Source organism: Borostomias antarcticus, assembly GCF_949987555.1.
Source record: "Borostomias antarcticus genome assembly, chromosome: 10".
Classification (NCBI taxonomy): domain Eukaryota; kingdom Metazoa; phylum Chordata; class Actinopteri; order Stomiiformes; family Stomiidae; genus Borostomias; species Borostomias antarcticus.
The window spans coordinates 20568329-20591586 of NC_140243.1; the positions used below are offsets into that span (position 1 = coordinate 20568329).

General features: G+C 46.3%; 3 protein-coding genes across 7 annotated transcripts in view; 1 reads left to right on the forward strand and 2 right to left on the reverse strand.

Annotated features, from left to right (window-relative positions):
- Positions 1-145: 145 nt before the first annotated feature.
- On the reverse strand, positions 146-11083 carry styk1b (serine/threonine/tyrosine kinase 1b; the record flags this gene model as incomplete). Its single annotated transcript, XM_084444609.1, has 17 exons — positions 10858-11083; positions 10664-10781; positions 10492-10573; positions 10271-10399; positions 9805-9950; positions 8951-9067; positions 8724-8817; positions 8176-8221; positions 5192-5247; positions 4663-4848; positions 3272-3595; positions 2390-2571; positions 2150-2227; positions 1593-1801; positions 873-913; positions 470-566; positions 146-338 (listed from the first exon to the last, which is right to left on the reverse strand). Exons 2-17 carry the CDS (start codon positions 10733-10735, stop codon positions 146-148), a joined length of 2052 nt encoding a protein of 683 aa, XP_084300735.1. The 5' UTR covers positions 10736-10781; positions 10858-11083.
- Positions 11084-11906: 823 nt separating this feature from the next.
- Positions 11907-17437, reverse strand: rap1gapl (RAP1 GTPase activating protein-like; the record flags this gene model as incomplete). Its single annotated transcript, XM_084444610.1, has 19 exons — positions 11907-11994; positions 12165-12196; positions 12291-12371; positions 12597-12752; positions 12871-12957; positions 13141-13212; positions 13306-13488; positions 13611-13740; positions 13830-13930; positions 14086-14169; positions 14318-14371; positions 14458-14536; positions 15027-15121; positions 16030-16227; positions 16490-16537; positions 16625-16653; positions 16899-16996; positions 17166-17198; positions 17367-17437. 19 exons carry the CDS (start codon positions 17435-17437, stop codon positions 11907-11909), a joined length of 1719 nt encoding a protein of 572 aa, XP_084300736.1.
- A 1126-nt stretch (positions 17438-18563) lies between these two features.
- The window catches only part of casp2 (caspase 2, apoptosis-related cysteine peptidase), a 13574-nt gene continuing 8879 nt past the window's right edge, over positions 18564-23258 (forward strand). For 2 of the 5 annotated variants that reach the window (XM_084445064.1, XM_084445066.1), the window contains exons 1-4: positions 18721-19126; positions 19221-19374; positions 19525-19695; positions 22440-22512. In XM_084445064.1, the coding sequence (XP_084301190.1) occupies positions 19110-19126; positions 19221-19374; positions 19525-19695; positions 22440-22512 (415 nt within the window). In that variant the 5' untranslated portion in view covers positions 18721-19109. The other 3 variants (XM_084445065.1, XM_084445067.1, XM_084445068.1) reach the window with 3 other exon arrangements.

Consider the following 23258-nt stretch of genomic DNA (forward strand, 5'->3'; position numbering starts at 1 on the left):
TGTGCAGTTGGAATTGGCTGGAGTCTGAAGACTTTCCACCATTCCATGTCTTCAGGAGTTTCTTGTCTTGAGGACAAAATCATGAGGCCAGGATATGCAAATGGCCTTGAGCATAGAGCGTTTCCTTGGGTGGCCTAGCCGCCACTCAGAAAACAGTGTAGCTGTTAGTCTCCCCGTATCCGGCCTGCTGCAGGTACTGCTCGATGTTGATTGGGTCAGGCACCTTAAAGACTTTGTCGCTGGCACTCTTCTCTCCTGATTGGAGCTTGCGGATGACCTCAGCCAATGAGGCTCGATCCTGTTCCTTCCACTGGCAGCAGGCTTTGATGGTGGAGTACCTATGAGAGTGGGAGGGAGGGGCTTAAGAGAATATGGGGCCTTCTTGGAGGAATTTAACCCCGTTTTGAATTCTAAATCAAAGATGAGTATTTGAAATAAGGTATTCTAGTGACAGGAAGTTGCCTCTCACAGTGTGTTGGAGCAGTTGGCTGGCTTTCTCAGAGTTTTCCCTCTCTGGTGGAACTGCAGGAGCTCGTTGACTGAGATGTCTGGGAAGGGCGCTTCGCCTGGGGGAGAGAAGGAGAGAGAGGGGGAGAGAAGGAGGAAGAGGGGGAGAAGGAGGGAGAGAGAGGAGGGGGAGAGAAGGAGGGAGAGGGGGAGAGAGGATGAGGAAAAGGGGGAGAAGGAGGGGGAGAGAGAAGGAGGGAGAGAAGGAGGGAGAGGGAAGGAGGGAGAGATGGTTCAGAGATGCTACAACGAGAAAGTCCAGCCGTGACGATTCCATCCAGCTTGACCGGCTCAGGATCTCGGCCACTAACGACAGGTAAAAAGGTGATCAGTGTTGAGAGAGTTGGGGATGTGGAACCACCTACCCAGAGTTGCCATCTCATACAGCAGGACGCCAAAGGACCATCTGGAGAGAGACAGACAGGTGAGTCAGTTGAACTGGGGGCAGTTAGCAATGACAATGTCATTTTATTCATCCAGCACCATTCTTACAAATCAATGTAGTGATAGTGCTTTCCATAAAAAGAGATGGGTAAAAACATACATCATAAACACAGTGAGAACATATTTAAAAGAAACAAAGTAAAATAATTAAAAATAAAATGTAAAAGATAGTGTAAAATAGAATAAAAACTATATATAAAAATAGAGAATACAAATTAAGAACACTAAGATAATGTTAAAAATGTATGTTGTAAGATCTCTCTTAAAAGTCCCCATGGTCTCAGACATTCTCAGGTCCTCTGGCAGGGTGTTCCACACTGACTACTCTACATTCCACAGACAGCTCCTTTTAGGGATCATTAGACATGCAAACTAGAACCCAGCAAGCTGTTGTCGGGCAGGAAAGGTTAGTCTCAGCCTAGAATGTCTATAGAGAAAGCGGGCAAGGCCTGCTTATTCGGCACTTAACATCTTGCTCAGGGACAGCAGTTGAAAACTAGCTACTCAGCTAACACTGGCACATTTACTATGAGGGCTCATTTACTAAAATGTTCCTAAAATTGTTGATTGGTGTGCATTGTCCCTGTAAAAAATAAACGGAATAAAGTAAAGTAAGTAAGCTGAGTGGTAAAGAAACTCACACGTCGCTACTTTGATTGGCAGGTCTCCTAGCCAATAGCTCTGGGGCCTGCCACTTCTTCAGGATGGGCTCTTCTCTCTGAGTGGCCCCTGGGTTCTTCCTGTTATAAATCCCACTCAGTCCCCAGAGCTTGGCCGTCATCTCCTTGCTGACCAGCACGCTGTGAGCGCAGACCTTGCCGTGGAGGAGCTCTCGGCTGTGGAGGAACTCCTGAACGAGAAGAGCAGGATTACATAAAAGAGGGTTAGTATGAAAGTTAGGAAGCATCTTAGCAGTCTACAATGGAGTCCTCTCTCTGTCTCCTTTCCTTGATTTGCAGTGATATGATAAGAGCATGGAGGGTGAGAGTATAGGTGAGGACTTCCTGCTTTCACCCATCCACTGTTGTCAGATCAGTGCTGATCGAGGGGAGGAGGCAAGGAGAGGATGCCACTACTGCATCGTGTCTGCCGGACATTCAAAATGGCCGACTTGCCAAAAGAGGTGAAGACTGGATCACAGCTATGATGTTTGCATGTTTGCATTGATGGTTTTCTAGTGTGTGGTTAACGTACTAACCAGTGCTGAGGCCACTTGTTTGGCCATGGTGAAGATCCGTCTCTCGGTCATCTCACATGGAGGTTCTCCCACACGCTCCTGAAGAACACCAACACACAGCTCATCAACACCAAGGACCGTCCTCAGCTCACTCACTTCATAGAGTTAGGGTTTACGGACGTGAGACTGATGAGTCAAATCTGCTGTACACTGCGGCTCTCCAGTCATCGTGGGTATTGTAGTTCTTAACCTTCTCCCTACCTGCCTACAACGCCACAGGAAGCTGAGCAGGTCTCTGTTCTCCATCTCCTCAATGACGGTAACCAGGGGGGCGCGGAGAGAGACCACGCCCAGGAGCTCCGGCAGGAAGGGGTGTGGCCCCAGGTGAGACAGGAAGGAAGCGAAGCCCAGGAAGTTCTCCCTCTCTGAGGGACTCGCAGAGTCTGAGCAGGAGGAGCAGAAGATGAGATTAAGGACACGCCTCAAAATCACTCCAACCACACAACTATGGCTGAATGTTTACTGTCCTGATCATATTTCCCAAAGTCGTGTCAGGGTAGTGTTTTGTTTTGTTGTTCTAAGAGGGGAAGGCGATGTCCGAGAAAACATTTCAAATGTAAACAGTCAATTGAAGAGAACAAGGTGTAAGTTGTTAGTTGTATGATTAGCAGAACTGACAGCAGTTAGCGTTCAGTATACGGCAGCTACACACCCATGAAACTACGGTGGAAAACCTGCTAACGCCCGAGACCCACCGAGAGGCGGGGAGGTCGTCTCGTCAATCAGCGGTACAATCCTCCCCACCCCCCCTCGCGTCGGTAGAATCCTCCCCACCCCCCTCGCGGTCAGGACAACACAAGGCTAACACGACTAACACTCAAAGCTCTCTGTCTGACAGTTTTAGCCCCACTGACTCCAATATACCGGACACCCAACGGAATGCGTGGCCTGACGGTTGTGGATGACAGAACGGTGACATGGCTCCTGGAAGTGTGCCCGGATATATAGCCCCAGTGACCCCCTCACAAGGGGCTATCCTTTTACCACCCCGAGCCTGGGGGGGAAACGACATAACACCTAACCCGCACAAGAAGAAGAAGACGAAGAAGACGAAGACGAAGAAGACGAAGAAGCCCCACTGACCTTTGAGCACGCGGAGCACGGCGTTCCGGTTGTCCATGCGCGCCCGGTAGAGGGACACAGCCGAGTCAGAGCGCAGGGAGAAGGCCACCGGCAGGGGGGACACCAGGTTGAAGGACTCGGGCAGCCGCTGGCGGGGCAGCTCGCGGGGCTGGGGGGTGGGGAAGAAGCTGGGGGAGAAGGGCTTGGGCGGGGGGCTGGGGGGCAGGCCGGGGGACACAGAGAGGGACAGGGGCTTAGAGGAGGGGGACGGGGAGAAGGTGGAGTAGCTACTGGGTACGTCCAGCGCTATGCTCTCGTGCTCCAGAGGGTTGATGCCCGGGGGAGCTGAGAGGAGAGAAGGGAAGGAGGGAGGAGAGAAGGAGGAGAGGAGGGAAGGAGGGAGGAGAGAAGGGAGGGAGGATGGAGAGAGGAGGGAGGAGAGTGGAAGAGAAGAGAGGTCATTACCGTCTCATTAGCAAATACATCCAGAGTTGCTACTAGTGCAAATACAAGCAAATACTGGGAAAACAAAACATGCCACCTCTTCAAATAAGCATACATGCACAGTACTTCTCTGACCCCTAGAAACACACACCAATGATACTCACTATCACACCCACAAACTCTTCTTCTCTCCCTCTGGATACTGGAATACTGTACTATGTTGTTTGTAAGCAGGGCACTTCTGTAAAACAGACTTTGGCTGCGTTCCAAATCGCGTACATCCATACTATATAGTATGCCAAAAATGTATGTAGTATGGTATGTGCCAATACATAGTATGCCACATGGAGTATGGCAGAAATACCTGGATGTACTACAACATCTGGTCATATTTTGCCGTATGCACGCCAGCACACTTTCCTGGCTATTCTGACCCACAATCCTGTGCTCCGCTCCATGGAAATGACGTCACATGTGTGAGTCGTTGTGATGAATCCCAGCTGTGGACAAATGTGGCTTCATGGACAGCGATGGATGTGGTCAAATTTCATGGCCCTCAAAATTTCCAATTGGATGCGTACTGTAGTACATACAGTACGTACTTTCCAGGGGCAGCTGTAGTACATACTGGTGGTAAAAAGTAGAAGTATGCGATTGGGAATGCAGCCCTGGTCTCTGTATGTTCTTCCCTGTCTAAATGAAGGCCTCTATCTATCTATCTATCTATCTATCTGTCTGTCTGTCTGTCTGTCTGTCTGTCTGTCTGTCTGTCTGTCTCTCTCTCTATATATCTATCTCTCTATCAATCTGTCTGTCTGTATGTCTGTCTATCTATCGATCTATCTGTCTATCTGTCTATCTGTCTATCTGTCTGTCTGTCTGTCTGTCTCTCTCTCTCCCTCCCCCTCTCTCTCTCTCCCTCTCTCTCTCCCCCTCCCTCTCTCCCTCTCTATCTCTCTCTCTCTCACCATCTATCCCGTGGAGGACTCGTCTGCTGCGCTGTGGTCTGAACCCGTTCTCGTAGTCCGCCAGTCGTCCGCGGTCCACCTTCTCCGGACAGAAGCGCAGCAGCATGATGAAGACCAGCGTGACCAGGAAGCTGGCCAGCAGCAGGACGGGCACGATGATCACTTCCTGTTCGTACACGCGGATCTCTGGGGACAGATGCACCGGGCAGCCGTCATCATCTGGTCACTGAACCAGGAAACGCCTGACCGACTGTATGTAGATTGTAAGAGCTGCAAGAATGTGTGTGTGTGTGTGTGTGTGTGTGTGTGTGTGTGTGTGTGTGTGTGTGTGTGTGTGTGTGTGTGTGTGCGCGTGTGTGTGTGCCTACCTGTGTCCTCCAGAGCCCATCTCTCTCCAGGTCATTATTATGTATTGTTAAACGACCCAACAGCATGATAGCAGTGGAACTATACTTGGACCCCTGCAGTGTATTTTGAAAATGCAGACCTGAATAAAGAACTCAAACGTGCGCCAGCGTGACCTACTCACCACAGATTGTGTCTCCTGGCTTGCAGTGGCTGTCCGCCTCAGACATTGACGCCATCCTAGAGAAGAAGCAGAGCATTGTGGGTAAGGGGTAGGCCTCTGACAAGCCCAAGGCGGATGAGATCTCTATTTTGCATCAGGAAACATTTACTGTACAAAACTTTACTTCCTTCTCTCCATATTCTGCGGTGGGACGTTGGGCTCTAAGGAAAGCAGTGTCATTGTCAACATTAGTGACACTGTGATGCCTGAAGAGGGGACATTCCTGTGACACATTCCTCTGTGTTTCCCCCTGAGAAACTGTCACGCACCCTTTTGACGAGAGTTCTCAACCGTACTCTAACCTGAATGATTAGGGGTGCACGATTATCGGCAATCATATCGGTATCAGCCGATGTTAGTCATTTTTTAGTATATCGGTATCGGTCCGATGTGAAAAACAGGGCCGATGTGAGCAACAGATAATTATTTCTGTCTAGCTGCTGTTGTGTGTTGTTGTTGTTGTTTTTGAGAGGAAACAATGTGGTTAATCTATGATTTATCGGCTTTTCCGAATGTTTTGGAAATAGACAGTGTTTCCATGTGCTTTTCAGTATAACATTTCATTATCATATAAACTTGTTTTTATACAGATCATATTGACATCGGTAAATATCGGTTATCGGCCATGACAGCAATGTTTATATCTGTTATCGGCCAAAATGTTCATATCGGTGCATCCCTACTTTTGACGAGAGTTCTCAACCGTACTCTAGCCTGCATGTATGTTGTCCTCAGTTTAGAGCTGGACTCACTAGACCATTGATAGCCGGGTGACCGGTAATGTGAGTGTTGTTAATCAGGATGAGGCGCTAGGTCCGGAACACCCGAGTACTGAAACCGAGCCTCGGAGCGAGCGCAGACATCGTCTCATCCTCACGGTCTGAGGTGAACCATCTCCACTTCCAGGAACGGCTCAGCAGTACACGCCCTGATCAACACGTACACACACACACGCACACACACACTGACAAGATACTGTGACCACACACACACACCCGAGGGAGTAACCGACAGTTTTTCTTCAGTTTCTTCCCAATCCCGCTGTTTACCCCATCTCTACCCGCCCTGTGGCAGGTCACAGTAGCCGCGAACGCAACCTGACCAGGCGTGTCTCAGAACGCCGTGGGTCAGAGCGTCACTCTCCAGCACCTTCGCACCTCCGTGAGGCTGAGCGTTCTTAAGTTTGTCCCAGCGTGGCTCCGCATCTGAAGCTGCGATCTTCTGTAGAGCGGATCTATCCTAGCCGGTGTGTGTGATGTCCTACGCGGAAGCGCTTAAGTACATAATGACCCGCTTGCGTCAGCGTGAGGATCTCTCAACCTGTCCATCTGCATTTTTTTTGCAGTAGAGCCAAGTGTCACACACCCCACAAACACAGATATACACACCGACATATATACACACACACACACACACACCCCACAAACACAGATATACACACCGACATATATACACACACGTACGCACACGCACACCCCACAGACAAACACACAGATACACACCGACGTATATACACACGTACGCACAAGCACACCCCACACAGATATACACACCGACATATATTTACATGCACACACGCATACACACACACTCGCATACACACACACACATAAATACACACCCCACAAACACACCGACATATACACACCGACATATAGACACACACACACACACACACACACACACACACACACACACACACACACACACACCCTCTCACACTCTTAATATGGACACACAATTAGGACAGTTCAGTGATGGATCCGATTTCCATCCCTGACAGTAGCACACATGGACACACAGTAGACTGCCCCTCCAACGGTGAACAACCATCTTACCTTTCACTTTGTCTCTGCTCGTATCTGGAGGAAGAAAGATCAGAGTCCAGTCAAATCAGTGTCCGTCCTTGGCCGGTTGTCCTCGACTCTCCCATACAGAGCAACACCTTTCCTACATGCTCCGAGCCGAGTGTGTGAGAGTGTGTAGTTCCGGTGTGGGAGGACTGTTTTCACTCTTTCATTCTCGTGTCCCAGGAGCTGAGTCCGGCTCAGGAGACTCCCGTTGATCTGCTGTGTTTGCGTAGGTCACACCTTCACTGTTGTCTTTACTCCTCCCTCTTCAGCTGCGGCCCCCTCCCTCCTCTCTCCCTCCCTGTCCCCCCCCCCCCCCCCAACCCCACCACGCCTCTCTCTCCAGGGGACGCTATTATGAGGGACAGAGTTGACGCCCGTTTGGCGCGGCGGTCTATGATCTTTCTCGACCTCATGAGAGTTTGCGTTGTCACGCGGCGTTTTGTCCTGCGTGTTAGCGCGCAGATCAGGTCCATCTGTCCTCTTTGTCTGAGCGAGAGAAACTGGTTCTTCCACTCCTTCCCTCCCTGTCGTTGTTCTCCTCCCTCTTTTGTTGGGCATATCTGGTATTCTCTCTCACACCATCAGGCCTCAAACCAACCTGAAACATTCCTCGTCCTTAAACCTGAAAGGCAGCTTCACCAGTGCTGTCTGGCGGCATTGTGATTTGTCTGGGTAATTAATGCTATTTAAAATAATCATTGACGGGAGGGTGTCGAAATGGGAAAATAGAACGTTTAATAGAATAACTAGAGTATTTATTCATGGTCATTCACTTGAAATGTACAGTGTTTTCCAGATGGTCACAATGCCTTAGTGTCAACATGATGTAACCTACATGTATTTCATTTCAAACTTTTATTTATACTCGTAAGGCACTTAGGTTTCCCTCATTTACAGTGTTGACGAGTTTACACTAATAACAACAGAACACATACAATATACAATAATAATAATAAAAACAGTGACAGGTTGAAGTACGAATTCCAAGAGCCATGGATTTAAACTCTGCAACTGAAGGAAGTACCTCTGGTCATATCTCTGGAGAATCCGTATTTCTGGCACCAACAGAGTTTCAGAGCAGACTCAGTTCACAGCTTGGAGGAAGCTTTAGCAGGCTGAGGTCCCATCCACTCCTCTCCTGAAACACAGGGAGGAATCTGATTGGACAAGGGCAGCAGTGAGATGGATCTTGATAGGCTGACAGGGATGACAGTCAATGAAGATTCACATTTACCAATCCTCAGATTATCTAATCACAGGGTGACATGACAAACGTTGGTAAATGGTAAATGGACTGCACTTATATAGAGCTTTTCCACCTTAGCGGCACTCAAAGCGCTTTACAATGGCCTCTCATTCACCCATTCACACACACATTCACACACCAATGGCGGCAGCTGCCATGCAAGGTGCTAACCTGCTCATTGGGAGCAATTTTGGGGTTAGGTGTCTTGCTCAAGGACACTTCAACATGTGGACAGTCGGAGCTGGTAGTATATTGTAGTATTGCATGTGACTTGAATTCCGTGACTAAATGTTCCTTTTTGTGGTTTGGAGAAGCAGTCCATCTGCAATAGACAACCAGAGAGCAGAAAGGAGGATGAGGAGGAGGAGCATGAGGATGAGGAGGATGAGCTCACCTATGCAGGCAGCCATGAGCTCAAATCTGTCAGAACCGAAGAACGCCTCTGCCTTTCCGTTTACATGACAGACTAACAGGGGGAAACCAAACGCCTGAGAGAGAGAGAGAGAGAGAGAGAGAGAGAGAGAGATAAAATACTTGATTAGGATCCAACTGTCAAGGGCCTATTAGAGATATGTATGAGGTTGATCTGATGACAGAGGAAGGGGAGGAGAGGTCACTGACCCCGTGACCCAGGGCCTCCTGGGTGGAGCTCTTCAGCTTGTCTTTGATTAGCTGAGACTGGGACAGTTTCAGCAGCTCTTCAACCTCACTGGCAGAAAGTCCTGCCTTCATGCCTGCCTGAGAAAATAATCAATGACTAAAAAAACACCAAACCGATCTGTACAAAAGGCCAGTAAATCAGCCATATTTCCCCATAAGACTTGGACTTTTAGTAAGGCAGCTGTTTGGCCACCTAGTGGTAGGCCCTCAATATTGCTAGGACACCGATTCTCACAGAATTCATTCATGTGTAGATTGCATGTAGTCCAGCAATCGAGAGGTCATTCCTTGTTGCACTACATTTGTTTGTTAAAGTTAGCTAGTTGTGCATGCAGCAACAAGTAAGCAGATGTAATGACATAAATAGTTTGTTTAGTGTTGGCAATTAGAATTTGCAATCTTCTAACAGTATTATTTGATAATTGATGATATGATGTAGCTAATTCACAGTGTAAGGATTCATTTGTTATCTTAGGTCTATTGACATTTCTAATAGAAAAGTGGGATTATTATTTAGAGCAGATGTGAAAGAAGACTCGTTTCTAAATTGTAATAGTTTTATTGTTGATCATTTCCTTTTCACGAACAGAACCACATACTAATAGTAAGACAAAGAGTGATAACTGTGATGTGGGTTGAAGAAAATTAAATATTCCTGTTCGGACATCCGTCTCCCTGCGTTCTAAATGGAACTAACATTAGGCTATAATTCTGCATAATTCTTAACACTGTCCCTGACATGGCAATCTAGTCAAACACCATATGAACCAATCTACAGCAATGCATGTAGGCTATCTTTCATGTCTTGCTGGTACCTCAGCGATTGATGCATTCTGGGTAATGTCTTTGTCCTCACTCCAGATCCTCCTCCACAGCTCCCGGGACACCAGCTCCACCTGCTTGTCCCCGCCCCCCTCTCTCTCCTCCACCGCCGCCACAAACCGCATGGCAGACAAGGAGCCTGGTGGTTTAAAGGGAAGGTTATGGAGAGAATCTGCTAGGATACCTGGAACTCTCTCCAACAGACATTGAAGCTAGAGCTGCTTCCCTCTGATACGGAGTTCAGAGCCATGGCTCTAGACATCTGTTCATCATCACTGTTTTAGATCTTAATTGTATTATTGTTGTAAATTGCTTATGTTCTGTTGATGTTTGTGTTTGCTTGTGAGCTCGTCGGCGTTGGAAATGAGGGAAACCTCAATTGCCCCACGAGTTTAAATAAAGGTTTGAATTGAATTGAATACATTGTTCAGTCCCTGAGGGTGGAGAGTTCAAAGGTACCTTTTTTGAACATGGCCTCAAAGGGGTCGGCGGGGAACCCAAGGGGGACATCATAATACTGGGAAAGGCGCTGTAGGTCTCTGGTCATGTACAGGAACTTGTTGGGAATCAGACCTGGAGGCTTATTGCCTAAAATACAAGAGATCATAGGCAGCAATAGCAACGTTTCATTGCTAATCTCTTTAATCTCTGCATGCTGATTTTATTCTTATTAGACCTACCTGATCCGTGCATGACTCCTCCCAAAAACGCAGGACGTAATTTGAGCTCGATGTTCCACACATTTCGATAGCGACACATGACCTACAGATCAATAATGATTGAGAAGGGCACAGACTCTTATTTATCTATTCCTTAATCACTACATGAAGTGCAAATCATGGAGATACGAACCTCGAAGCCCAGCCAGGAGTATGGAGAGACCACATCATAGAATAGCTCGATCACTTTCCGGGAACCTGACATCTTGAGGGGAGCGGGATTGAGTTCTTGCAACTGTCGTTGTCTGCTACTAGAAGTTTTGCTGCATTGAAATTAAAGATCTTAATCAAAGGGGAAATGTTCTGTCACTATAATTATTTGCTTACCTTATGATCACCCGCACTGTCCCGTGAAGTCTATCTTTCTGTCAAAAACGGTGTCAAAGTTCAACTAGCTAACCTTGAATGCAGAAACAAATACGCTATATTAACTCGGATATTCATATCACATAAGTTACATATCTCTTTCAAGTATATTTCTAGCTATCACCTTTTGAGAGAGCCGTGTAAAGTTTTTAGATATTTCACCTTTTCCCTTTAGCAACTGCACTGAGTGGTAAACTGGCTGCTCTCCATCCCTTCTCTTCCACAAACCTTTGCAATACACGAATACTGCCATCTTCTGGTATGGGGGATTACATTACATCTACCAGTGTTGGGCACGTTACTGAATAAAAGTAATCAACTAAAGTTACTGATTACTTTGTGGAAAAGTAATCAGATTACTAATTACTTTACTTTTGAGTTAGTTTCTACAACCAGATCATTTATTACCCGAATCTAGGATCAGTTTTGCATCTTAGATCATAATAGGCACATGAACATCTGCTCCTATAGCAGCACTCTTAACACATCTTGACCCTGATGACGTAAACAGTCAGTTCAACCACGACTGCAGAGACCACGTGCTCATATCAACCACATGAAAGAGAGCAGTTACGCATGTAATAACTCAAAGTAATCCCATTTTTATTAGGTCAGTAACTGTAATCTGATTACTGAAAATTCAAATGTAATCCTTTACATTACAAGTTACTGGAAAAAGTAATCCGCTTACAGTAATCCATTACTTTGTCATCAGTTACTCCCAACACTGATATCTTCACATACTACAAATTATGGATGCATATACATACATATTTATCTCTGAATAATAATAATTTATTTCTGATAGAACATGATACATTTATCATCATGGAATAATAGCATAGGAGGGTTTCTCATCCATATCTCTATAATTACAATACTCTAGATATTAATATCTAAATAAATACTGTTTGTCTTTACACTTATCCTATTTACATACAAGTTTTTTTTTACATTCATAACATCCACAAAGGATTTAGTTAAAGGATTCTGTTGTTCTGTAGTTCCGTCTAGGTGTCGTCCTGAGGACTACTTTGACCTTTGCCCTCCAAGCCCATGCCACCTACGAGAGGAAGGGAGGATCCTGGGGACTTCTCACTGAAAGATTCAGATTCAGATTAATGAGTTACTGACAGTGAGAGAGCCATCTTGTCTTCTTCTCTCCACCCCCTCCCTCTCTCTCTCTTTCTCTCTCTCTCTCTCTCTCTGACCAAGCCTAGCTCAGTCTATATGTGAGATGTAGTACCTTGTGTGCTTATAGGTCTTACCTCTCTCCATCTCTCTCTAAAGCGCAGGCATTCTGTCGGGGGACAAACACATGAAAAGCTGTGGTCATTTCCCTCAACAAAGGTCTCACTGACAGACAGTCCTTCTGTTAGGGAGAGGAGGGTTACCTTTGGCTTCTGCGCCACTCCTACAATCTTTTTAGGCACCCCGAGAGTGTCAAACGAATGACTGCGGACTCGTATGGCTCTCTGCAATAATATAATATGAAACTCTGAAGTTATCACCATATAACCATAGGAACAGGAGGAACTTGTTATGCGTATATTTTAATTTTGGTGTATAGAAGGACGGACAGTATTCAGTGTTGAATTGCAATAACTTTAGTTTCATATTACTGTGGAGAATGCTGCAAATTAATGATGTATGAGGCAAAACTAGTGTACATGAACTTTAGGAAAAGACGATGTGTTCACCTTAAAGTTTTCTATGAACCCCCCGCTACCCTCTGCCAGTCCCCTCAACCCCTCAGTGGGGGTGGGGCTGGACAGGGGAGGAACTCCCATCATGCACTGCGAGCGTGTGGCAAGCTCAGCCTGCAACCCCTCCAGGAGAGACGAACGAGTGCGCATCTAGACGAGACGGAGAAGAGAAGGAGAGAGGAGTTGAGAGAATCGGGTGTCAGGGTTCAAAGTGTCACATGAAAGAATTCACAGACTACATCTGGTCGTTGAGCTGCAGCTGTGATACCTCCAGCCGGCAGAACCGTTGGGCCTTATAGCAGGAGATCTCTGCGTTGATAAGCTTGGTCAGGAGAAACTCCCTCAACAACGACCTCTGCAGGACAAGGAGTAGGACACAAGATTCATTTAGTATTAGATTACAATGATTCCCTCAAATTGCTAACTTCATCTGCACTAATCTAAACAAAGCATGCTTGTAGGCCTACATTTCTACTGTGTCCCAGCCCAATGCCTGAATATGAAGAATAGGAAAAAGAAATGGATGTAATTCTCTCACATCTTTAAAAATGGGAGGATCTGGTAGGGCTGGACCAAAGGGTGGGACATCTTCTCTGGCTGTGACTGACACCTGTAAACAGGAAGTAAGACACGTTTGCCTTATTTGAATGGGTCAGAGCTGAGAGTGGGTCAAGGTAGGGGCTGTGACCCTCTTTCCACTCACCTGGAACCCCCCTCGCCCACCTCCCTCCTCCTCCTCCCCCTCTCCCTCCCCTCTCTGGACCCTCCGGATCACCAGGAAGCAGTGCAGGAAGTTGGAGCTGATGATGTCAGACAGAAAGGGGGTGTGGCCCTCCTGGTAGACCACAGAAACGATGTCGTTGCCGATATGCCTCTTCCTCTGCAGCTGAGTGGCATGATTAGAGAGAGTACTCAATACAGTATGTATCAGAAATTCAACCAGTGAGTGAGATGGGGCGATGAGATGAAAGTTGGTAACTTTAATGAGTTTTCTGTATCCTAGCTCACCTGCTGGGCATCCCCCTCGGTGAAGGGCAGCATGGTGGCTACGTGAAATATGATTTCTCTCCCGTGAAAGGAGGTGAAAATGGCGTCACTTCCTGTCTGACCGTGACACACATCTAGGCCTCCGCGGAACCTGCAGGAGGGGATTGAAGCTCATCAGACACGACGTGTCCTGATTGTCCTTCCTCTACAAAGACGTCATGTGTGTGTACTCTACGTTACCCTGTAAATCCCTGGAGTTCAATGGTCTCCCCCAAAATGGAGAGAAAGTCTTGAAACTCTTCACTTTCCTCATTGTTGCTGAGTATATCCTTCTCTGTGAGCTATAATAAACGGAGGCAGAGTCTGGTAGGCAGGGCACTACAGCACACACGTACATACTTAACAGGTAAGTTCAGTGAATGTAAAATGTGGTGTAAATTGTAGAGATGTACACTAGTAAAAGGCATTCATTTCACAGTAACTTGCCGTTCCTTACCTGTCCCTCTCTCTGGTACAAGACACCAAACTTGAAATTTGGAGACACCCTGTGTTCATCAAACGCTGTAATGAGATCTGGAGCCTGATAGACAGAGAGAGAGAGAGAGAGAGAGAGAGAGAGAGAAAGTGAGAAAGAGTGAGAGAGAGAGAGCAAAAGAAAAGATCTCAAAATGGAGAGATTTCAGACATATTGCGAGAGAATGCTCAGGTACAGTAAGGCCATACTGTACCCTGAGGTAGCTGACCACCTCAAATCTGGGCACAGTCACGCTTTCGCACAGCATCTGGAAAACAGACGGTCATTCTCATGGTCAATAGCGTGTGTGTAGTGAATTATCAGTGAAAGTATAAAGAGTGTTCAGTGTGATACCTTGGCCAGTTCCACAGCCGAGGGGATGCTTGGGAAAAGAGCGACAGAGAAAACTCCATGCATAGAGCATTCCTTCGTTCTGTGTAAGACAGAAAAAGTATACCGATAAACTGTTAACAATCATTTCCCACAGCTGTATGTGATCTCGGAGCTGGAACCGGCTAACCTAACTTGGGCCGAGGAACAACATGCTGCACAGGACAAGACCCGATGGAAACAGACAGTCCATATGTGGCTATGTTGTTATAATCCTGATGTATGTTTTTGTTGTATGTTATGCTTTTAGATTTAACATTATAGGATTTTAGTATTGTACTTCTCTTCTTTTAAGGAACATCTTTCCATGGGACTACAGGTGGAAATTAGCCTCTGGCTACAACCTGGCTAGTTTACAATCTCTGTTTGTATTGCTAAAATCATATAGCGATTGTTCATTAACTTTCGCTGTCCCTCAGCAAATAAATCAATCAAATCAAATAGTCGCAGCCTCATGTTCCTCAAGCAACAAAGAGGATTAGTAAGTAAGTAAGTAGTATGTTAGGATAACGTAGGTGACGTAGTATACAGACCTTAGTATGACTCTCAGCCATTTCTCTTCCTCCAAACACACAGAGAGGACCAGCGGCCCGAGGGAGGGGTCCACTGCTGTGAACGAGTGATGATACTGACAGAGGAGAGAGGGAAATAGAAAGAGTGAGATTAAAAAAAAATATTGATACTGGAATATAATAGAATAAGATACTGTAGAATATTACATTACTGTTATTTAGCTGACGCTTTTATCCAAAGCGACTCACAATGACTGCATTTAATGTAGTAAAAGCCAATGTACTACTACTAGACAGAACTCACAAGTGCATCTGCTTTCTAAAACAAGTGACTAAGAGCATAATCTAGCGCTGAAGGCAAAGAATAGCGATCTAAAAATGCAATAGATGCTTGAGAGGGAGGATCGTGGTAGCACTTGTTGAAGAGATGAGTTTTGGGCAGCGACAAAGTTGAACAGAATAGGATAGAACAGAGTTGAACATAATAGGATAAAACAGAGTTGAACATAATAGGATAGAACAGAGTTGAACAGAATAGGATAGAACAGAGTTGAACATAATAGGATAGAACAGAGTTGAACATAATAGGATAGAACAGAGTTGAACATAATAGGATAAAACAGAGTTGAACATAATAGGATAGAACAGAGTTGAACATAATAGGATAAAACAGAGTCGAACAGAATAGGATAGAACAGAGTTGAACATAATAGGATAGAACAGAGTCGAACATAATAGGATAGAACAGAGTTGAACATAATAGGATAGAACAGAGTTGAACATAATAGGATAAAACAGAGTTGAACATAATAGGATAGAGCAGAGTTGAACATAATAGGATAGAACAGAGTCGAACATAATAGGATAGAACAGAGTTGAACATAATAGGATAGAACAGAGTTGAACATAATAGGATAGAACAGAGTCGAACAGAATGAACAGAATAGGAATAGGAATTGAATGGAACAGAAAAGTATTTCCAGTTGAAAACATGCGAAAGCCCTGTAGGGAAAACTAAACAGACTCTTGATTGGAAGAACTCCTGGTAGATTTTGGCCTCGCTGTCCCTCTCCATGATGTCATAGCCGCCTGGGCCCAGTGGGTCCTGGGAGAATGTGGGGCTTATATCAGCAAACTTGTCCAGCGGGGGGTCAATCCAGTAGCCCCCTAGCTTGGGAGGCAGGATGAGGGGGAGGTGGGCGCAGGTCTTTAACAGCTGAGACTTACAGTGATGAAGACACAGATGAGGAGAAGATTTAAAAACTGCTGACATATTTGTGTATTTTGTTGAGTATTATCTTAGAAAGAACGCTGTGTTTTGGGTAACATAATGTTTGTATAACATAAAACATTGCAAGTTCAGTGTCAACACAACCATGCATGCACGCACGCACGCACACGCACCCACACGCACACATGCATACACACACACACACACACACACACACACACACATACACAATACTCCTGATTAAAAACCCTACCTTGAGAGGCAGAGGGAACTCACAGCGTTGTTCATCTAGCCTGCTGCCCTGAATAAAGATAATGGACAAAAGGTGAACATGTCGTGAACAGTTGATTAGTTCACCACGGAGGGGTAAATTATACTCTGTATTTACCTGCAGCTTTTCAATGATCTCAAACAGTTCTGTAGCCTTCTTCAATGAACACAGAGACAGGCAGACAGAAATAGGCAGAGAAAAGAAAGGATCAATGCTGAGAAAAAGAGGACACACAGATGCAAGGAAGTTTTCTGATCAGTGAGACAGAATTAGTTTACAATCATGATATGATATTATGAAGAAAATGCATAAATGCTCATATTTTCTATATTGCATGATGATGATGCAGCATACAGTCCATATGTGCAGTGTTATAGAGTGTTGTTATTACTTATTACCCTCTGGTGGCTGCTAGCAGAGATGATGGGCTTGCTCTCAGTGGACGGAGAGTCCAGAGTGTCCAGAATGCTGTGTTCGAAAGGTTCTGGCCTGCTGCCACAGTTGCATAGACAGCAGAAAACAATAGAACCCATCACTTCCACCCGTTCAAAACATGGAGCTGTAGGTATCAACTGCATACCAGTATATAATGACTGGCATGATATGTAAACATAACCAGCATAAAGGTAAATAAAGGTGAGGATGAAGTTAGACTCACCGCATCTCATTGCCACATATGAATCTGTCCACACTGTCAACAAAGAAGTGGGGACTGCTCAGAGCAGACAATGTACCGTGTGACACAGAGGAGTCAGTTTTATCCATGATCAATTCAAGATTTTAATCTGCCAATTTTAATTTGACATTTAAAGCAAATTTAGTAGTTCTCTGTCCATACTATGACTGTTTTTGTACATACCCTCCATATGCCCCAAAAGTGAAACTTCTCTTTCTGGAGATGAACTTCTCGTTTCCGCTCGCTCTCTCCATCCTTGCGTGCCAGTGTTTGTGAGAGCCAGTTTGCAATCAGGGCTGCTTGGGATGAATAAATTAACTCTACCATTCTCTCTCTCTCTCTCTCTCTCTCCCTCTCTCTCTCCTCCTCATCTCTGCCCCCCGCCTCTCATTCATTTAATCTTTCTCTACTTCCTGCCTTCTCTCCCGCTGCCAGTCAGTCAGGCAGAATTAACCCTCTCGTGGCCATAGAAGCAGAACGAGCGATGATTAACCGCCGTGACCCCATGACAGTATGCCGACACAGCGAGGCCGGCCCCAATCAATCTCCACGCTCCAATAAACACGCGCGGTGGCCTCGCAGACCGGCCAAGTGTAAAGATAGATTTGGAAAAGAAAGAAAGAAATGCATGAGAGGTTTTCTCTTAGACCTGTTACCCTTTGAGTAAGTAAGATTCATCAATTATTGACAGCACACAGTGAGAGAGAGGCGCTGGACAGCGGGGGGGTGTGGGAGGGGGGGGGGGGGGGTGTGTGGAGGACGCGTAGGCATGTGAGGGGGTGGAAGGGGTGCGGAGGATGATGTCCATTGCAAATTGGAAATTATGTTGGGTGGTGGTGGTTAGGATGTTACGTTGTTTTTTCATATTACAACATTTGAGCAATATGTACCCGGTGTTCATTTCCATTTCTGCGATACATATCATACATATAAATAGTAGCATATCATAATGGTATCATATAGTCTGACCAATTTTCATAGCAAAATACCTAATTATTAACTATTCCTGGTAATGATGCCGTTATTAGAACCTTAACCCTCCCACGACGCATGTCTCTCGATTTCCACGCCTCCATTTCCTACCAATGGCGCGCGTCCCTCTCCACGGCTTTGAACCATCTAACTGTCTAATCAGAGACTTGAGTCTTCCAGCTCCCTTATCAATTGGTTTATTATTTACTTTTAGCAGATATTTGAATTCAAAATCCTTCAGATGGTGGAGCTTTTAGGCACGACCTCCATGTGGGCGGTATCGGCTTTTGATTCGCCTCTTGCAACTTCACTCATACATGTTGAGAATCTCATTCGTCCACTCCCAAAACAACGGAGTGTAGGAGTAACGTGTGATTCGTCCCCTCCCACTAACGTTACTACTTCACACAGACGCGCGGAAGTTGGTTGAGGCTGGGAACGTTATGTTATTAATTTGTGCTAAATAGTTTATAAATGTCGTGTCGCTTACGAGCCATGTAGTTTATGAGTCACACCGGATATAGAGGAAACCCTGCAAGTTGTTCTGAAAACTAGGTAACGTTCATTATGCATTTTGTCGTAACGTTACAATCAAGAGCAATCCGACGTCGTTAGCATTAGCTAAATTAAAGCTAACACTAGCTAGCAAACAGCCATCCAGACTGCCTCCGCCACGAAACTGGTGGTGCACATTGTTTTGAGCGATGGTGTCTAACGTTAGCTTGCAGTCTAGATCCTTAGATTGTACCCGATCTTTCATCTTTGACATACCCCCAGTTTGCATACTATCCTCACAATCATGAGGCAGTGTCAGTGCTAGCTAGTGCTATTCTCATTGTTCTGACTGCTAGCTAGCAAACAGATAGCGAGCTAAATTACCTGTCGTGATAGCAAAGTGCTGTTGCGGGACTCACACTTGTGGCAGCTGACCAACTTCTTCAGCCATTCAACGTAATGTTAGCTACTTCAAGGTAAGCCCGGTTGGCGGTGGCAGGCTGGTAGTTTTTTAATTATTTAACCATTTGCAATAATTGAGCCGTGTCGACCCGTCTTGTCCCAATGCAGCATGTTGGGAGAGTGCGGTATGTTGGATCGGGATAAGAAGCTGCTTCGGAAGCGCTCCGTGGTCCTCTGTAAAGAGATGGTGGTGGACGAGCTACTCATCCAGTCCCTGCAAGCGGAAGAGATCCTAACCGACAGCATGGCAGAGAGCATTCTGGTATGTTTATGTATTTCACACTTAACCGTCCAGTAAATAACCTTTTCATAAGAGTTATTTTTCTGTGCGCTCACGGTGCAGTCAGATTCCTTCTCTTCGTCTGCAGATGTGTAGAAATCGTTTGTTCTTCTCTGTCTCCCTCTGCTCAAGGCGGAGCAGATTTCTCAGAAGCGTAGCTGGCGTCTGCTGTCCCTCTTGCCCAAGCGAGGACCGCGAGCCTTCGGCAGCTTCTGCTCGGCTCTGCGGGACACGGAGCAGCCCCACCTGTTGGACCTGCTGACCCAGCCCCTGGAGAGCGACGCAGGGGACAGCGACACCGGGGTGAGGCTGCGCTGACCGCGCTGCAACACAGACAAATGCGCTCGGGGCGTCCCCAGACTCAGACCGGGACAGAGACAGGGAGCGCTCAGGGCGTCCCCAGACTCAGACCGGGACAGAGACAGGGAGCGCTCAGGGCGTCCCCAGACTCAGACCGGGACAGAGACAGGGAGCGCTCGGGGCGTCCCCAGACTCAGACCGGGACAGAGACAGGGAGCGCTCGGGGCGTCCCCAGACTCAGACCGGGACAGAGACAGGGAGCGCTCGGGGCGTCCCCAGACTCAGACCGGGACAGAGACAGGGAGCGCTCGGGGCGTCCCCAGACTCAGACCGGGACAGAGACAAGAGACAGGGAGCGAGAAAGCAGCAGGACTATCGGGCCAAAATGTGTCCGGGGTCAGATTAGTCCGATGATCAAATTATGAATTAGAAACGTTGATATTATATGTTTACTGACACCATTGCTGACACCAGATAAGCTAGCTAGCAAGCGAGCAACAACAAAAAAGATTAGATAATCAGAATTCTGACCCCGGACCAATTTTGGCAGCCGGACACATTTTGGCCTGACCGGGCTGGGGTCATTGGCCCCACGGTCCCCTGAGAGGAGAGTGAGGGACAGAAGGAAGGATGGGGAGGTAGGGGTGAGCAGCCCAGCTATGACTGCAGTGCTGCCAAACAGTCGGTAGACTGAGAGTGAGAGGCACCGTGCACAGGTCTGAGGGTGCGTGTCCACCGGGGAGCTGTATTCTAGAGCTGGCGCTATTTTCTCATTGTTTACAATGTGTAATGAGCTCTAGGGCGCTATAGAGACGAGAGCTGTGTTCCAAGATCTTTTTAACGCTACAGCGCCATGAGCTCTAGGCTTTTTTTGCAGTTGAAAAAAGTAGAACTTTTTTGGCTAGAGCGTAGGCTGTAAAAGGCAGTTCTGATGACGAGGACGGTCGGATTTTGGCAAAACCGCAGAGACGGCGAACGTTAGCACTAGCTAACATTAGCTAGCTATCTTAACTCAGCTAGTTAATCTGCAGTCTGCAAAAACCATGGATGTATTATATAAACTGGATACAGCCACTCCATTCACTGGCCGCTATCAACAATGAAGCCCTATTGAACCGCGCCATCTTGGCAAAATTTGTAGTCATTTGACTATTTCCGGTTACTTTTGACTTGCGCAGTTGTGCTTTTCTGGCCTTCCGGTTACTTTTGACTTGCGCAGTTGAGCTTCTCTGGCCGACGCGCGTCCACGAAAAAGTTCACATTTTTTAATGAAAATGACCACAAGACAACCTCCTGTGCATAGTTGAAATGGTAGTGGGATACGGTGATAAACTGGAGTGATCATTTGACAGCAATTATTAGCCTTTTCCAGGAATGGACAGAAATGGGATATTTTTAGAATAACAGGAATTTATTCACATACAATGTAAAGGAGTTGATGTGTAGCATGAAGATGAAACGATACACTGAGTTTGGGTGTTTTCAGTCAACGTTGGCGTTGACCGCTTCCAGCTATCGAATGGCCGACTGGTGTAAGATGGATAGCCTAACGTTAGAGAGATAAATGTAGGCTATGGTTATGTTAATAAAGCTAACAATGATGTTGTAACATGCATGCAGCACTGCCGATCTGATCTGAACGATTGATTCATTATTACCATGGATCGGTATTGGGATTGATCAAGGGCGAGTGTGAAATAGCAGCCACGAACTCAGCGGGTTTTCCGAGATGCGGTAGCCGCGGCCAGAGCTCCTGCTGGCGGGGAGTGAAGCTCTTCAACTCGCCGGTCACTGGCTCCCTGGAGGAATTTAGCCTGGCTGCAATAACGTTATCGCGAACGGAATGAATACCATCTACTAGCAAACAAAACATGTTCAATTATATTTAACTTGTTAAAACTAAGATGCCAGGATCAAAAAATAATTTCTCCAATTGATATTTTTGACAAAAACAGGTTAATATGCAAGCCGGTTTTCATTGCTAAATCAAAGCGGGGAGAGCCGGGAACGCGCGTCTACATTTCAGAGAAATGTGAACTTTTTCGTGGACGCGCGTCGGCCAGAGAAGCTCAACTGCGCAAGTCAAAAGTAACCGGAAATAGCCAAGTGACTACAAATCTAGCCAAGATGGCGCGGTTCAATAGGCCTTCACTTTAGATTTCGATTCCTGGGGGCTTGGCAAAAACACGACACCCGTTGCTAACGTAGCTGTAAAACATGGGTAGCCTAGCCAGCTCTAAACTACAGCTCTAGTGCGCTCTGAGCAGCTGTAAGCTTGGCGCTGTTCAGCTACATACAGCTCGCCGGTGGACACTCAGCCTTACCCCTGCGTGGTCACAGAGCCCCCAGGTTCTGGAGGAAGACAGCGAGGAAGACAGTGAGGAAGACAGCGAGGCGAGCAGCACCACATCGCTCCCAGACCGCCGCGGCCCGCCCACCGAGCCACCAGACAGGGAGGAGGAGAGAGACAGAGAAGAGGAGATTAAAGTGAGAGGCTCATGCAGAACCGCGCCCTGCTTCAGAGCAGGTTAGACTGGTATTCAGACCGACGGACGCACGGACAGGCGAGGCTCAAAGTGTAGAGGAGAATGAAAGGTTTCGTACATATTGCATAGTTCACCAAGAGGTTCCCATTGCATTCAGGACAGTGTCAGACTGAAGGCATGTGGCTGAGTGGTCTTGTTGTGTAGTTGAGTGGTCTTATTGTGTAGTTAAATGGTCTTATTGTGTGTCTGTGTTTCTGACAGAGGTTTGTGGACTCTCCCCTCCCACTGCCCACACAAGAAGGAGTGGTTGCAGCCAAGAGAGCGCGGACACATGGTGAGCACAGCTGCAGTCCGGCCTGCATTCACCATCAAAATGGAGGAAAATCCACACTCACAAAATAAGTTGAAATGCTTAAAAATATTTTTTTGAAAAGGTTAGCAGACACAAACGAATGCATTTCAGCCCTCTGGCCTTCATCAGCTGAGCTTCTCAGACAAGATCGCACACGTTTTCTCGTGTTATGTGTAACTTGTTTGGTTCACAATATTTTTCTGTCTCCTTGACAATGGGGTGGGATGAGCAGTTGTTTTTGTGGCCTGTTTTTAAAGGAACAGAATGATTCAGCTTGCCTGTGTAGTTTGATATGATGAGATTTAGAAAAATAGACATTTCTTAGCAATTTCCTTTTTCTTTTCTTTTTATTGAAAGTTGTAGTTGAATACAAACAGTTGCCACTTATGCACAATTTTCTATCCAATTATCCATTAAAAATCAAATATCACTCTCTTAGAAGTTTCTTATGGACGTGTTGGTAATGTAATCTTATCAGTGTTGGACACACGTCAGCTTTGGTACACAATCAGCCACTCCACACCTGCAGGCACCACGCCCCTGTATTTCCTCCCAAGAGCAACAGTACAAAGGTAGTTACTGTAAGACAATGGACTTCCTATTCAGGGCTAAATCGCTGCTAAGATCTTGAATGGGATGTTGGCTGTCTGTCTCGTACAGCTTTATGCTTTGGGCTCAGTCGATACGTTTTTTTAGCACTTCCTTTATTTTACAAATGTAAAATCAAT